Below are 16,967 nucleotides of genomic sequence, written 5' to 3'. Positions count from 1 at the left end.
AAAACAATAAGCTTATCCATGGTAAGTGGATTCTGTGATCATTTTGTTTTTTTAATTGGGATTACCAATTAGAATGTGCGTATCTTACTCAGAAGGCTTATTTTAAAAATTAAGCAGTATTTTAAAAGGGAGGGAGTGAATTTCCATGTGACTTGCACAGAATCACTCTTCAATATTACAGGAATAAATTAGCCTACTTGATAATTATATCAGTTGTGACTTATATTGTGTATACTAGTGCTGTGCCTTGAGGCTAATATTTATATTCAAACATGGTTGTGAGAACCTGCTTTGGGACTGTGCTGGAAGGGCAGAATGCAAGGACACGTAGTGTATGTGGGTTCCTATCTACCAATCTGATAAACCATTGCAAAAGAGGCTCTAATGAAGAAGGTATAGCTTCTGAAAACTTGAAATGCCGCTTCGGATAATGTTGAATACGAGTTATGAATCTAGTACTTTAAGAGATCTTTCAGAGCAGCAGTTTTAAACTAATTATCAGAGAGGAGAAATGTCAGTAATTGGAAGCAATACAAAATTCTTCCACCAGCATGTCTGCCTACCTTGTACCTGCAAAAAGAAGAACAGGAGTACTTGTGGCACCTTAGAGACTAACAAATTTATTAGAGCATAAGCTTTCGTGGACTACAGCCCACTTCTTCGGATGCATAGAATGGAACATATATTGAGGAGATATATATACACACATACAGAGAGCATAAACAGGTGGGAGTTGTCTTACTAACTCTGAGAGGCCAATTAATTAAGAGAAAAAAAAAAAAAAAAAAAAAAAAAAAAAAAACTTTTGAAGTGATAATCAAGCTAGCCGAGTACAGACAGTGTGATAAGAAGTGTGAGAATACTTACAAGGGGAGATAGTCAACGTTTGTAATGGCTCAGCCATTCCCAGTCCTTATTCAAACCGGAGTTGATTGTGTCTAGTTTGCATATCAATTCTAGCTCTGCAGTCTCTCTTTGGAGTCTGTTTTTGAAGTTTTTCTGTTGTAATATAGCCACCCGCAGGTCTGTCACTGAATGACCAGACAGGTTAAAGTGTTCTCCCACTGGTTTTTGAGTATTTTGATTCCTGATGTACCTTGTACCTGCCATTCCTACAATGTCTCATTTGGCCACTATCACTGTTTAATCTAGTTTTTTGTTTTGCTTGGGGAAAATGTGATCTAGAAATGATTGAAAACAGCGTACTATTTCTCTTCTGAGATAGAGAGAACTGATACTGAGGGGTTTTTATACAGTGCCATAAAGGTGTGCATGGCATTTGTGGGGGAGGAAGGGGAGAGAAGAATTCTGCCTTGACAAACTTAGTCTGTGGGCTTGCCAACACTTGGTAGTTTTACAATTGCTGTTCTAGAGTATTCTAGAATAACTATGTATTTAGGTAACCTTCCAATTGTAGAAAAGCCCTAAAGTAAGGTGAAAAACCAAAATGAACTGACAGCTAGATAACCATCTGCCACACCTCTGTGCTATATAGTACCAATAGTTAAATGTAGTAGTAATGGAGATCTGAGAGTGGGATAGCAGAGAAGATGTAAGTCGTAGAGCATAAATATAGTAGTCAGTGTAACTGAAAATAGCAGTTTTTTCTGCCAAAAAAAGTGTTTAAAACGTGAGTGTTTTCCAGTAGGTATTGTTTTGTTTTTTAGCTTTGTGTTAAGAGTAATGTAGACTTGAAACGGAGTCCCCCATCTTGTTTCTGTATAAGTCCACTAAGAAATAGTCCTGGTGTAGGTCCTAAGCTGCCTTTTTATTTTAAAAAAGTCCACTGTGAGGTTCCATGTTTTTATGTCAATCACTTCTTCTGTAGCAGATGTGATTTAGTTATTAAGACTTACGCAGTCTTTTTCCTAACTACGAGTGCTTCAACCTCAGACAAGGAGCTGAAAGTCAAGCTTTGTTTTCACTGGTTTTATGTATAGATCCCGTGAGCCAAACACGTCCCTAGCTTACATCTGTGATCTCCCATTTTCTTCATTGGTGTTGCGGAAGAGTAACTGAGGGAAGAGTTTGGCCATGCAATTATAACTTTATTTTGACATGGAAGCCAGAAGGACATCATACACACAGTTTTCTTCTCACCTACCTTTTGCGCAACATGGGTATTTCAAATGCTACACTGTCTACTCTCATTGCCTGATGGTTATGGTCAGGTCTTCAGGTTGTAAAAGTCAACAAGCTAGGCTTCAATGGAACTATGCTGATTTCCATTAGCTGAGGATAATGGCCCTTTTATATCTGGTCTGTGTTTCAAATTAATGTATTGGGAGCCATGATTTCAGTTGTTTTTCTGTCAAATGCTCTTGGAACGAAACGTAGAAGACTTTTAAATGTTGAACTAAAACTAATGACGCATATGTAAATATACAGGGATCATAGGAGAGTGTTCTTTTTTGTACTTTGGAAAACAATGTCTTTCCTTTTGTAGGATCCAGATGGGCTCCAGCGAAAAGAGGCAGCTGCTTCACCAGCTTATGCATGTTTTCGGCCTGCAAGAGTGGTATCCTCCACATCAGAGGAGGAAGAAGCATTTACTGAAAAATTTCTCAAAATTAATTGCAAGTACATGACTTATGGCAAGGTACTTAAACTCCTCACTCTAACTCTTAAACCATGCTGTATGTTTTTAGATAAACTTTAAAGTTAATTTTTTTGTAAAATGGGAAGTACAAGTAATTCACTTCACTATAATAGACTGATATTTATTTCATACATTTTTCCTAAGTACTCTCTCTAGATTCCCAGACTCTTTAGCCTTTAGCACATCAAGAGAACTGATTTATAATGCAACTAGTTGTGATAGGTTGCCTTGTAGCAACATTGTAAGGTGACTGCATGTGCCTTAACGACATGTAGGTTATATAACCCTCCCATACTAGCAGTCCCTAAGGGTGGCTTCCTAGTTGGACTCTGATGACTGTGTGTGTGTGTGTGTGTGTGTGTGTATATGTATGTATGTATATAAATGTATGTATGTATATATAAACATAAAATTTTAAAATCTTCTATGCAATGGCAGTATCCCAAGTATAGCAAAAAGTCCCTTGTATGGTTAGCGCATGTCTTCTGAAGCAAATGTCCCGAAGTCTGATAAGCTTTAGCTCAGTTCACAAGCATTGGAGCTCTGTTCAAGTATGCTGGAGGCAACTGATTGATCTACTAGGAACTGAGATCTTCCTCCAAAGCCTTCTGCTAAGTCCACTAATGAAGAATTCCATGTCACAGAAATGAATAGGTCTAGGAAGTGGATCAGCAAGTCCTGAGGAGTCTGAGGTGCTTTGTCTTAATGTAGGCAACTCATTCAGCTTGCATTCAAAGTCTTTTGGGTTGTTTTCTGAGTATGCTCTTTCAGCCTGCTAGGCTATAGATAAAGCTTCTGTTAGTCCTCAATCCAAGCCTATAGTAGGAGCACTTAGTTGATATAGCTATACCGGTATAGTGTATTAGCAAAGCACTGTTAGTGTGGACTCAGCTGATGCAGGCCAAACTGCACTTCTGCCAGCATATCTTTTTCCAGCAGTCCCTGAGTGAAATAAGCTATACTGGCAAATTTGGCACAGTATAACTGCGTCTATATTGAGTACTATTGCCGTTGCCAGCACAGCTATGTTTGTGGCAGCTTGCACCTCATCACATCCCTGAATCACTTAGCTATGCTGGCAAAATTTTCATAGTGTAGACCTGTATCCAGCTTACCAAAAAAAAAAAGCTGTCTTTGCTCGTAATCCAATGTGGTACACAGTGGGTTTACTTCACTCCTGGTCCTCCTCTCCTAGGTGGGACTTGAAATTGATAGGCTATCTCTTTGAGCTCTTATTAGCTTTTCCTTGGGTTTCTCTAAAGTACATTTTTTTGAATTGCCATATTCTCAGGTGGAAGAGTGAGAACTGCAGGTGTTAGTTATGAACTTTCCATTCAAAAGGACAAAACACTACTGCTTCTTTCTTCAAGTTACTCCCTAAAGATCACCTAGTTACCTTGCCATTCTTTATTGCTTTGATTCATGTCATGGAATAATAGAAGATTAGGATTGGAAGAGATCTCAGGAGGTCATCTAATCCAACACCCTGCTCAAAGCTGGACCAACCCCAACTAAATCATCCCGGCCAGGGCTTTGTCAAGCCAGGCCTTAAAAACCGCTAAGGATGGAGATTCCACCACCTCCCTTGGTAATCCATTCCAGTGTTTCACCACCCTCCTTGTGAAATTGTTTTTCCTAATATCCAAACTAAACCTGTCCCACTGCAACTTGAGACCATGGCTTCTTATTCTGTCATCTGCCACCATTGAGAACAGCCTAGTTCCATCCTCTTTGGAACCCCCCTTCAGGTAGTTGAAGGCTGGTATCAAATACCCCCTCACTCTTCTCTTCTGCTGACTAAATAAGCCCAGTTCCCTCAGCCTCTCCTCGTAAGTCATGTGCCCCAGCTCCCTAATCATTTTCGTTGCTCTCTGCTGGACTCTCTCCAATTTGTCCACATCCTTTCTGTAGTGGGGCCCCCAAAACTGGATGCAGTCCTCCAGATGTGACCTCACCAGTGTCAAATAGAGGGGAATAATCACTTCCCTCGATCTGCTGGCAGTGCTCCTACTAATGCAGCCCAATATGCCCAATCCTTGTTCTTGGCAACAAGGGCACACTGTTGATTCATATCCAGCTTTTCGTCCACTGTAATTCCCAGGTCCTTTTCTGCAGAACTGCCACTTAGCCAGTTGGTCCCCAGCCTGTAGCTGTGTATTGGATTCTCCTATCCTAAGTGCAGGACTTTGCACTTGTCCTTGTTGAATCTCATCAGATTTATTTTAGCCCAATACTCCAATTTGTCTAGGTCACTCTGGACCCTATCCCTACCCTCCAGCGTATCTACCTCTCCCATCCTCTTACAGACATGCAGTTTTTCTATTTTGAAAAGAATAAGGGCATTGTACACAAATCCCACAGTGAGTTGGAAAGGGTTAAAGGATGGCACAGGTAGCCCTATCCCACCAGCCCTGCAGAGCATGCTCCAACTGGAGAGACGGGGTTGAATAGGGAGCAACCCAGTTTAGAGGGGAGGAGTACAGACCTATCCTGAAGTCTTCTGACAAAAGGGCCAGAGAAGCCTCTCTGAGGGAAGAGAATAATATGCTGAGCCTGGCTGGTGCTGATGGTTTGGTTTCTTTTTCATTTTTCCTTATCTGAGACCAGAGGCTGAGGGAGGAAGGCAGTAGTAGGAAGTAGCCCAGAGAGGGTAACTCAGAGGCCAAACTCTTTACCCTCTTAGGTCTCTGGGTCAGGACCTGATGGAGTGGGTGGGCCTCAGGCTCCCCTGTCACTGTCTTCAGGAGAGTGGGTGGACATTAACAAGTAGGCCATGCAGCCCACCAAAGTCCCTGTTACAGGCATGTTTACAGAAACAATTCACGTGTTTGTGGTCATGTCTAAAAATACCACTAGGTAATCTTCCTCTTAAGAAGTTAATCCATCCGTGACATCTGCAGCGGCCAGTGTGGCTGACCCCACAGCCAGCCAAGCAGCTACTCCTGGGGACCGATGCTCAGGCGTCCTGGGGACCGCCACACTGGCTGCAGCTGGAGCAGCTCTGCAACCAGCTTCTTGGGCAGCCCCACAGCCAACCGTGCCAGCTGCTGCTGGGGTGGCCCAACTCCAGCAGCCGGCCCCGAGGACCATCCAAGCAGTGGCCGATGCGGGTGGCCCTCGGGGCCACCTAAGCGGGGTCCAGGGTCGCCCCCCCCACACGTGGTGGCAGGAGCAGCCGGGGAACCCTCCAGGGCTCCCCCCAGCCATTGGTGCCACAGACTTCCCCCAGTATCGGGTCCCCCCGGCACCGCCCCTCCAGCCATTTTCTCCTCCCCCCCCCCGCCCCCAAAAGATTAAATAGGGGTATTTATAGTATAAGTCATGAACTAGTCATTGCCCATGATTTTTTTGTTTGTTTGTTTTTTGCCCATAACCTGCCTGTTTATCGTAGCTTTAATCATAAACTTTTCAGGCCTCCCATTTATTTTGAAGTTTAGGCTTCTAGATTTCTACGTTCCGCTCTTTGGTATTTTTACCCTAAACTCTAAACCCTCTCTTTTGGCATCTTGAAGCATTTCCTGCACCTCTACTTGACTGGGAAACCTTCAGAGTTGATAGGTGGTTTGTTCTAATAAAAACTTTATTTCTACATATTGAACCAAAATTCCCTTCTGTTGTCTGGGGGATGGAAGAGAGTCCTATTAACTTGTACTCTTAAATCCCTTAGGTACTACTGAAAGTCTCCCCCTTAGTCTTGTTCAGTGTGTTCCTCCACCAGAATTGCTTTTATGAACCTTTCTTATTGAACTGGAGGTTGAGTAGATGTGTTGGAGAGATGGGTTGTTTGCTTCCTCACTAATGTAGCTCATGACATATCTAGATTTGTGTGCTTATCTAACTTAAAGTTCTTTGAGTGCTGGTCCCTTTATGTATTCCACATGTAGGTGCGCATGCATGCCATGTGCCAGAGTCTGGGCATTCTAACAAGCTGTGTGCATTGGCCCACACATGTGCAGTAGCTCTCCTCATGTTGGGGGACCCCCTCCGTAGAGTCTGGAAATAAGCCCAGAGTCCCAGGTTCAAGAACTGTCTCCTGCCATTGCTCCTTCTCTGTGAGTGATGATCGCCAATGCTGTCTCTACTGTTTATTGCTGCAAAGTGCAACATCTGTTCATTTCCATTGCAAACACACACAGCTCCTGAGCTTTGCTTAAGGAAACATCTAACAGGGAAGTCTGAGTCTATGCTCTGATGTGGGCTAGGGAGACCCCCCCCCCCAGTATATTGGGCCCATCAGATGAGCAGTGCCCTTTTGAGCACGAGCTTAGGAGCAGAGTCTACAGCTGCTAAGCCCAAGGACTCTTCTTCTTAGGCTTCCCATGACAGTACAGTAACTCCTCACTTAATGTTGAAGTTATGTTCCTGAAAAATGCTACTTTAAGCGAAACTATGTTAAGTGAATCCAATTTCCCCATAAGAATTAATGTAAGTGTGGGAGATTAGTTTCCAGGGTTGTGTGTGTTATGGCGCCAAAAAAAGAAAAATTTTTTTTAAACAAACTGCAATGATTGTGAAGCCTGGTTTAGGTGGTGGAGTCAGAGGGTGGGATATTTCCCAGGGAATGCCTTACTGCTAAATGATGAACTAGCGCTCGGCTGAGCCCTCAAGAGTTAACACATTATTGTTAATGTAGCCTCATACTCTACAAGGCAGCACGAATGGAGGGAGGAGAGAAGCCTGGCAGAGAGAGACACACCGTGTGTGTAAAAGAGAGGGACTCGTCTTGCCCCTTTAAGTACTCTGACCGCACTCTAAGTACACTGCCTTTTTAAGTAGATCAGCAAGTTGAGACAGCAGCTGCTGCCAGCAAGCTCCCTCTGTCCTGAGCCCTGTCATGTCCCCCCAAATTCTGTGGCGATGGGGTACAGGAGTGGGGGGGAGGGGAACACCCTGACATTAGCACCCCTTTTCCTCCTCATCTCTGCACAGCAAGCAGGAGGCTTCTGGGAGCAGCTCCAAGACCGAGGGCAGGAGCAGCACATGGCAGTGGAGGGAGGAACAGCTGAACTGCTCCGCAATTGATAGCCTGCTGGGCGGCTGCTGCACAGGGAACTTGGGGTAGCTGCTGGAGGGGAGGGGCCTGCCAGTCCACCTTGGTTCCAAGCCCCCCTCAGCTAGCTCCAACATTAAGTGAGGAGTTACTGTAGGAGGCACTCTCATAGTTGCAAGGACCGATCCCTTTCCAGATCTGTCCATAAAAGAAGGGATTCCTCCCTGAGCCTGTTCAGGCCTTTGTGTGAAGATCTGATGGCTCTAGGACCTCTAAAGACCCCCAGGCTGGAGGGTAAAGCCTGTAAGAAAATGGATCTATCAGCATTGTCAATGGCTTCAGCTCTGAAACACAAGGACCGACACCTACCAGCTCCATCCAGAAGTGCTGGACCTGATTCTTACTCTGTACTGGCCCGTCCTTCAAAAGACTGCCCCACTACAACTTCCCAAGATGCATCCTAGCCATCAGTCCTGACTGTCGGAATGCCCCAAACACTGGGTCATACAGACACCTACACTACACTGGAGGATGTTTTCTCTCTTGCCCTCTATCTCCTCTCCGGCGCATTCCTCCTGAGGGATATTGCCACATTGGAGGATGAAACTGCATTGGTGACCTTAGAACATCTCCTCTCCAACTCTCAGGCTTGAGTACCCACCCTCTGGTACCATTGGCTCAACCAACGGGGGGAGAGCAGTTCTTAGACTGAGTCAAACACTCTGGGTGGTCCATCATCTCCTAGTAAAAAGCTGAGCCCTGACAGGCAGTCAGATCTGAACAACATCCTGCCAGATATGACTTTCCCAGGGGCTGCTAGTACGTGATATCCTGGGATCTTCCCCGTCCAGTCCCTCCTTTTGGCCTTTATTGGGGCTCTTGAAGCCCTCAGGAAGGTGCCCCAGCTCCATCCATGAATTATACCACAACTCTCCAATGCTGCATCCACTGAATCTGTCAGAGTACAAGGAGGAGAACATTGATGTGAATCTGCAGGTATCAATAAGAACTAGGGCTGTCAAGCGATTAAAAAAATTAATTGCAATTAATCACGTGATTAAACAATAATAGAATACCATTTATTTAAATATTTTTGGATGTGTTCTACATTTTCAAATATATTGATTTTAAATTACAACACAAAATACAAAGTCTATACTGCTCACTTTATTTTTGATTACGAATATTTGCACTGTAAAAAAGACAAAAAATAGTATATGAATGAAAGTTGAACTTACAAATGTAAAATTATGTACAAAAAATAACTTATTTTTTAATGCAATGTAAAAACTTTAGAACTTACAAGTCCACTCAGTCCTACTTCAGCCAGTCGCTCAGACAAACGAGTTTGGTTACAATTTGCAGGAGGTAATGCTGCCCACGTCTTGTTTACAGCGTCACCTGAAAGTGAGAACATGCGTTCTCATGGCACTGTTGTAGCTGGCATTGCAAGATATTTATGTGCCAGATGGGCTAAAGATTCATACGTCTTTTCATGCTTCAGCCACCATTACAGAAGATGCATTTATGCTGATGCTGGGTTCTGCTCGATAACGATCCGAAACAGAGCGGACCAATGCATGTTCATTTTCATCATCTGAGTCGGATGCCACCAGCAGAAGGTTGATTTTCGTTTTTGGTGGTTTGGGTTTTGTAGTTTCCACATCGGAGTGTTGCTCTTTTAAGACATCTGAAAGCATTCTTTGCACCTCGTCCCTCTCAGATTTTGGAAGACACTTCAGAGTCTTGAACCTTGGGTCGAGTGCTGTATCTATCCTTAGAAATCTCACATTGGTACCTTCTTTGCCTTTTGTCAAATCTGCTGTGGACATATTCTTAAAACGAACATGTGCTGGGTCATCATCCAAGACTGCTAGAACATAAAATATATGGCAGAATGCAGGTTAAACAGAACAGGAGACCTACAATTCTCCCGCAAGGAGTTCAGTCACAAATTTAATTAACGCATTATTTTTTTAATGATTGTCGTCTGTATGGAAGCATGTCCTTTGGAATGGTGGCTGAAGGGGCATATGAATTTTTAGCATATCTGGCACGTTAATACCTTGCAACGCCAGCTACAAAAGTGCCATTGGAATACCTGTTCTCACTTTCAGGTGATGACATAAATAAGAAGCAGGCAGCAGTATCTCCCGTAAATATAAACAAACTTGTTTGTCTTAGCAGTTGGCTGAACAAGTAGTAAGACCGAGTGGACTTGTTAGGCTCTAAAGTTTTACGTTTTGTTTTTGAGTGCAGTTATGTAACAAAAAAAATCTACATTTGTAAGTTACACTTCCATTATAAAGAGATTGCACTACAATACTTATACGAGGTGAATTGAAAAATACTATTTATTTTGTTTATCATTTTTACAGGGCAAATATTTGTAATAAAAAATATAAAATGAGTGCTGTACACTTTGTATTCTGAGTTGTAATAGAAATCAATATATTTGAAAATGTAGAAAAACATTCAAAATATTTGATAAATTTCAATTGGTATTCTATTTAAGTGTGATTAATCGTGATTAATATTTTTAATTGCAGTTAATTTTTTTGTTAATCATGTGAGTTAACTGTGATTGACAGCCCTAATAAGAACCTCATCCTTGTCTCCTAATGAAGTTGTCACTCCATCCTCACCATCTCTTCCTGAGAAATATAGGCAGTACCAGGAACTATTTCAGAGGATAGTCAATGACCTCCATATAGTATTGGATGGAGTTCAGGACTCCCAGCACTGGCTTCTAGCTGTTCTGCAGCCTACAGATCCAAGCAAGGTGGTGCTACTGGTTAATGAGGCCATCATAGAACCAGAATGAGTGGTCTGACATACCCAGCATCATGTTCCCACTCATCTAAGAAGGTGAGAGACTATTTTGTCCCTGCCAAAGGGACTGAACTTCTTTCTCCCACCAAGTACCTAACTCCCTGGTTGTACAGGCAGCCATGTAGAAAGCTAGATTGTAGTGTGTGGTGAAAGGCCAAGTATTGTCATGGGTCAAAAACTGGCTAGGAATCAGAAACCAAAGTGTAGGGTTGAATGATGAATTTAACTGCACCCATGTTTAATCATGGCAAAAGTTTAAGGTTGAGAGTTGCATACTGTTTAAAAGGTTATCTGAAGTACTAAAAGTCAAATGTTGACTCAAGCAAGGGTTTGAGTTAGTGGTACAAATGTGGGGTCATTTTGAGCAGCAGTTCCCAAGACAAAACCCCCTTAAATAAAACTCTCCAAAAGTTTACAAAATCACCTGGTGGTTCTAATGTTTGTGTGTGCAGCTGGGGTACTGTGGATTTCTCACCTGGTGCATAGCATGGCACGCCCTTTGCAGGGAGGTATTGAAATTACTCAGGATTAAGCTTGGAATTCAAGTTCAGCACGTCAGTAGCTGAAGCCAGAAAGTCAAATGTGCATGTGCAGTAAAACTAGATCTCTGTTAAAGTGCTTCCAGGCAGTCTGTCACAATAACTTGGTGGAAAGAGATACACCTCAACCTCGATATAATGCTGTTTTCAGGAGCCAAAAAAATCTTACCGCGTTATAGGTGAAACCGCGTTATATCGAACTTGCTTTGATCTGCTGGAGTGCACAGCCCTGCCCTCCCCGGAGCACTGCTTTACTGTGTTATATCTGAATTTGTGTTATATCGGGTTGCATTATATCTGGGTAGAGGTGTATGTTGTGCCCATTGAACGTGAGCTGTTGGGTTCTCACAACAAATTTTTGGTGGCCTCAGACTGTGGCCACCAACTCTTGCTGGTGGCCGCTCTGACAATTTTTCCTAAAATTCCTAATTAACTTTAAGAAAAACAAATACGTATGCATGTTTACATGTCCAAATCATTGTAATTTATTTATGTAGAGTTAAAAATAACATACAGTTGTCTCTATTCTCTATTGGATCTAAACAGAATTAGAAACAAATATTTAATAAAATTGAAAGGTTGCAAATTCAAAACCAATAAAAGGAAATGCTTTTTCACACAACATAGAATTAAACTGTTGTGCTCTCTGCCACAGGAAGTGGATCTTAATCCCTTTTTGAATCTTCAGTTCTTAAGTATCAGAGGGGTAGCCATGTTAGTCTGGATCTGTAAAATGCAACAAAGAGTCCTGTGGCACCTTATAGACTAACAGACATATTGGAGCATAAGCTTTCGTGGGTGAATACCCACTTCATCAGATGAATGTAGTGGAAATTTCTAGAGGCAGGTATAAATATGCAGGCAAGAATCAGTCTAGAGATAACGAGGTTAGTTCAATCAGGGAGGATTGAGCCCTCTTCTAGCAGTTGAGGAGGTGTGAACACCAAGGGAGGAGAAACTGCTTTTGTAGTTGGCTAGCCATTCAGTCTTTGTTTAATCCTGAGCTGATGGTGTCAAATTTGCAAATGAACTGAAGCTCAGCAGTTTCTCTTTGAAGTCTGGTCCTGAAGTTTTTTTGCTGCAGGATGGCTACCTTTAAATCTGCTATTGTGTGTCCAGGAAGGTTGAAGTGTTCTCCTACAGGTTTTTGTATATTGCTATTCCAAATATCTGACTTGTGTCCAAACTGGACAATCCCTATGTAAAAGAATAAATGGACACTCTTATATTCACATCCAGAATATTCGTGTCAATGCTTAGAAATTTAGTGGAAGGAATATTAAACCTCATGCTTCAGTGCTTAAGCCAATCTTCAATTACTAGAAATCAGGATGAGATGTAATATGGGAGTGTCACCACTCCACACCTGCATTTTTTCTCATTCTTACACCTTGCTCTCGAGCGTTTGGTGCTCACCACTAGGTCAGACAGGTTACTGGACTAGATAGACCTTTGGTCTGATCCAGTCTGGTGATTCCACGTTTATCATATGGAAGTAATTGTCTATAGGAATATGCTTTCATCAATTATTTTTATTTGTAAACTACTCCTGGAGGAAACCTGCACCTCTGTGTGTGCGCAGAATTCATGTCCCCGCAGATTTATTTGCTTCCCTGCAGAAAATGAGGGGGAAGCAAAGGGAAGCTGTACGAGTGGTCACACAACCCTCCCCAGCAGTCGTTTCAGGCACCTGGAGCAGCCGATAGAGAGGTAAATCACTGCAGAGGCACAGGATGGGACTGGGGATACCCCCAACCGGTGGCTCCTACCCTGCGCCGGGCTCAGTAGCTATACGGGTTGGGGAGGACGGGACTTATTCTTCCCCTGCATGGAGCAGCTGGGGCAAGGTAAGATGCAGCCCCAGAAATCTCCTCAACTGCAGGAAGCTGTGCACCCCTCCACCTTCCCACTTCTTGCCCCTAGATTCATAGATTCTAGGACTGGAAGGGACCTCGAGAGGTCATCGAGTCCAGTCCCCTGCCCGCATGGCAGGACCAAGTACTGTCTAGACCATCCATGATAGACATTTATCTAACCTACTCTTAAATATCTCCAGAGATGGAGATTCCACAACCTCCCTAGGCAATTTATTCCAGTGTTTAACCACCCTGACAGTTAGGAACTTTTTCCTAATGTCCAACCTAGACCTCCCTTGCTGCAGTTTAAACCCATTGCTTCTTGCTCTATCCTTAGAGGCTAAGGTGAACAAGTTTTCTCCCTCCTCCTTATGACACCCTTTTAAATACCTGAAAACTGCTATCATGTCCCCTTTCAGTCTTCTCTTTTCCAAACTAAACAAACCCAATTCTTTCAGCCTTCCTTCATAGGTCATGTTCTCAAGACCTTTAATCATTCTTGTTGCTCTTCTCTGGACCCTCTCCAATTTCTCCATCTTTTTTAAAATGCGGTGCCCAGAACTGGACACAATACTCCAGCTGAGGCCTAACCAGAGCAGAGTAGAGCGGAAGAATGATTTCTCGTGTCTTGCTCACAACACACCTGTTAATACATCCCAGAATATGTTTGCTTTTTTTGCAACAGCATCACACTGTTGACTCATATTTAGCTTGTGGTCCACTATAACCCCTAGATCCCTTTCTGCCGTACTCCTTCCTAGACAGTCACTTCCCATTCTGTATGTGTGAAACTGATTTTTTTCTTCCTAAGTGGAGCACTTTGCATTTGTCTTTGTTAAACTTCATCCTGTTTAACTCAGACCATTTCTCCAATTTGTCCAGATCATTTTGAATTATGACCCTGTCCTTCAAAGCAGTTGCAATCTCTCCCAGTTTGGTATCATCCACAAACTTAATAAGCGTACTTTCTATGCCAATATCTAAGTCGTTGATGAAGATATTGAACAGAGCCGGTCCCAAAACAGACCCCTGCGGTACCCCACTCGTTATGCCTTTCCAGCAGGATTGGGAACCATTAATAACAACTCTCTGAGTACGGTTATCCAGCTAGTTATGCACCCACCTTATAGTAGCCCCATCTAAATTGTATTTGCCTAGTTTATCGATAAGAATATCATGCGAGACCGTATCAAATGCCTTACTAAAGTCTAGGTATACCACATCCACAGCTTCACCCTTATCCACAAGGCTCGTTATCCTATCAAAGAAAGCTATCAGATTGGTTTGACACGATTTGTTCTTTACAAATTCATGCTGGCTATTCCCTATCACCTTACCACCTTCCAAGTGTTTGCAGATGATTTCCTTAATTACTTGCTCCATTATCTTCCCTGGCACAGAAGTTAAACTAACTGGTCTGTAGTTTCCTGGGTTGTTTTTATTTCCCTTTTTTATAGATGGGCACTATATTTGCCCTTTTCCAGTCTTCTGGAATCTCTCCTGTCTCCCATGATTTTCCAAAGATAATAGCTAGAGGCTCACATACCTCCTCTATTAGCTCCTTGAGTATTCTAGGATGCATTTCATCAGGCCCTGGTGACTTGCAGGCATCTAACTTTTCTAAGTGATTTTTAACTTGTTCTTTTTTTATTTTATCTGCTAAACCAAACCCCTTCCCATTAGCATTCACTATGTTAGGCATTCCTTCAGACTTCTCAGTGAAGACCGAAACAAAGAAGTCATTAAGCATCTCTGCCATTTCAAAGTTTCCTGTTACTGTTTCTCCCTCTTCACTAAGCAGTGGGCCTACCCTGTCTTTGGTCTTCCTCTTGCTTCTGATTTATTGATAAAAAGTCTTCTTGTTTCCCTTTATTCCCGTAGCTAGTTTGAGCTCATTTTGTGCCTTTGCCTTTCTAATCTTGCCTCTGCATTCCTGTGTTGTTTGCCTATATTCATCCTTTGTAATCTGTCCTAGTTTCCATTTTTTATATGACTCCTTTTTATTTTTTAGATCATGCAAGATCTCATGGTTAAGCCAAGGTGGTCTTTTGGCACATTTTCTTTCCTAACTAGCGGAATAGCTTGCTTTTGGGCCCTTAATAATGTCCCTTTGAAAAACTGCCAACTCTCCTCAGTTGTTTTTCCCCTCAGTCTTGATTCCCCTGGGACCTTACCTATCAGCTCTCTGAGCTTACCAAAATCTGCCTTCCTGAAATCCATTGTCTCTATTTTGCTGTTCTCCCTTCTACCCTTCCTTAGAATTGCAAACTCTATGATTTCATGATCACTTTCACCCAGGCTGCCTTCTACTTTCACATTCTCAACGAGTTCCTCCCTATTTGTTAAAATCAAGTCTAGAACAGCTTCCCCCCCTAGTAGCTTTTTCAACCTTCTGAAATAAAAAGTTGTCTGCAATGCAGTCCAAGAATTTGTTGGATAGTCTGTGCCCCGCTGTGTTATTTTCCCAACATATATCCGGATAGTTGAAGTCCCCCATCACCACCAAGTCTTGGGCTTTGGATGATTTTGTTAGTTGCTTAAAAAAAAGCCTCATCCATCTCTTCCACCTGGCTAGGTGGCCTGTAGTAGACTCCTAGCATGACATCTCTCTTGTTTTTTACCCCTTTTAGCCTAACCCAGAGACTCTCAACACTTCCGTCTCCTATGTCCATCTCTACCTCAGTCCAAGTGTGTACATTTTTAATATATAAGGCAACACCTCCTCCCTTTTTCCCCTGTCTGTCCTTCCTGAGCAAGCTGTACCCATCCACACCAACATTCCAATCGTGTATTATCCCACCAAGTTTCAGTGATGCCAACAATGTTGTAGTTGTATGTATTTATTTATTAGCACTTCTATCCCTTCTCTCCTATGTGGGGGGAGGGATCACTGTACAGGGAGCTGCTCCCCTGTTAACCTGACCCCTCTGCATCCAGAACGCTCACTGCACCTGTACTCCTGCCAAGCCCCCCCACCCCTGCACCCAAACCTCCACCCCAATGAGACCCCCCCCCGCCCCAACTTGTCCCCCGCACCTGGATCCCCACCCCACTGAGCCACAACCAGCTTCACCCAGACCTCCACCCCACCAAGCCCCAATCCCTCCGCTGAGCTCCAACTACCTTCAATTGTACCCCTTGCAGAGTCCCATTGCCCCTGCACCTGACCCCCCCCGTACCCAGATTGCCCCACACAGAACCCTCTCACACCACACCTGGGTCGTCCCCCCACTAAGCCCTCCCTACTTGGATCTTGCTGAGCTGAGCCTGAAGGCGTAGGGCCCTGGGGTGTTTCTGGGGCAGGCCCGACCCTTGCAGCCTCACCGCCGAGTCTGTGTCGAGGGTGAAGAAAGGTGGGGGCGCTGCAGGGTCATTTTGCACCTCTGTGCAGCCAGTGGCCTGTGCTCCCCATTGCCATGCTGGAGCTTCCACATTTATTTATTGACAAATAAAATATGCAGAATTTTAAAATATTGTGCACAGAATTTTTTTTATTTTTTGGTGCAGAATTCCCTCAGGAGTAGTAAATTGGGTGTCTCACTTTCTGTCTCTCACACACATTATATCAATCAAGTTAATTAGGAGCTAGATCAGTCCAAGCCATTATTTGAGAGAGCTCCCATCACTCAAGGAGAATCAGCCAATCTATAATTAGAAAATCTCATACTACCAACTGGCTAGATCTTCTGAATGCTCCCACATCTTTCTGGCCTGGTACTATAGACCCTCAGAATTTCACAAGTGCCCTACTTTGAATTTTGCTTTCCACACCAGGCATGATATCCTGTTGCTGAAAGGAGGAACAAAGACCTGCATGCATGCTTTGCAGTTCAGTAATCCAACCAAGTGATGTTAACTTTTTGTAACATTTGCATCTCAAAATTTTTTTGTTCCTCCCATCAACCCTGTCTTAAACAAAACTGTGATAGGATAGGATTTTTACAAACTGGGTCCACGAGCTAGTGTTAATGTGTTAGAAAGCTTCCTTTTCTGTCACTTGTTAAACTTTATCTCAGATAACTAATTGACTAGAAAATGGCCATAAGATATGAAAGAAGGTGTGTGTGTGTGTGTGTGTGTGTGTGTGTGTGTGGTTGCAAAACCACCAGCACAGTTGGCAGTACACTATTTGATATTTCAGTTTTATGCCT

The 16,967-nt window shown here is 43.1% G+C and overlaps 1 protein-coding gene across 5 annotated transcripts in view; it reads left to right on the top strand.

Annotated features, from left to right (window-relative positions):
* Positions 1 to 16,967, top strand: part of OXR1 (oxidation resistance 1) — a 465,986-nt gene that overhangs the window by 348,074 nt on the left and 100,945 nt on the right. For all 5 annotated transcript variants that reach the window (XM_054017343.1, XM_054017342.1, XM_054017340.1 and 2 more), the window contains one exon: positions 2,447 to 2,599. In XM_054017343.1, coding sequence (XP_053873318.1) covers positions 2,447 to 2,599 — 153 coding nt within the window. The remainder of the gene's footprint in view (positions 1 to 2,446; positions 2,600 to 16,967) is intronic.

Source organism: Malaclemys terrapin, chromosome 2, assembly GCF_027887155.1.
Source record: "Malaclemys terrapin pileata isolate rMalTer1 chromosome 2, rMalTer1.hap1, whole genome shotgun sequence".
NCBI lineage: Eukaryota > Metazoa > Chordata > Testudines > Emydidae > Malaclemys > Malaclemys terrapin.
The sequence above is the reverse complement of the archived record's forward strand: the minus strand, read 5'-3'. Positions and strand labels throughout refer to the sequence as shown.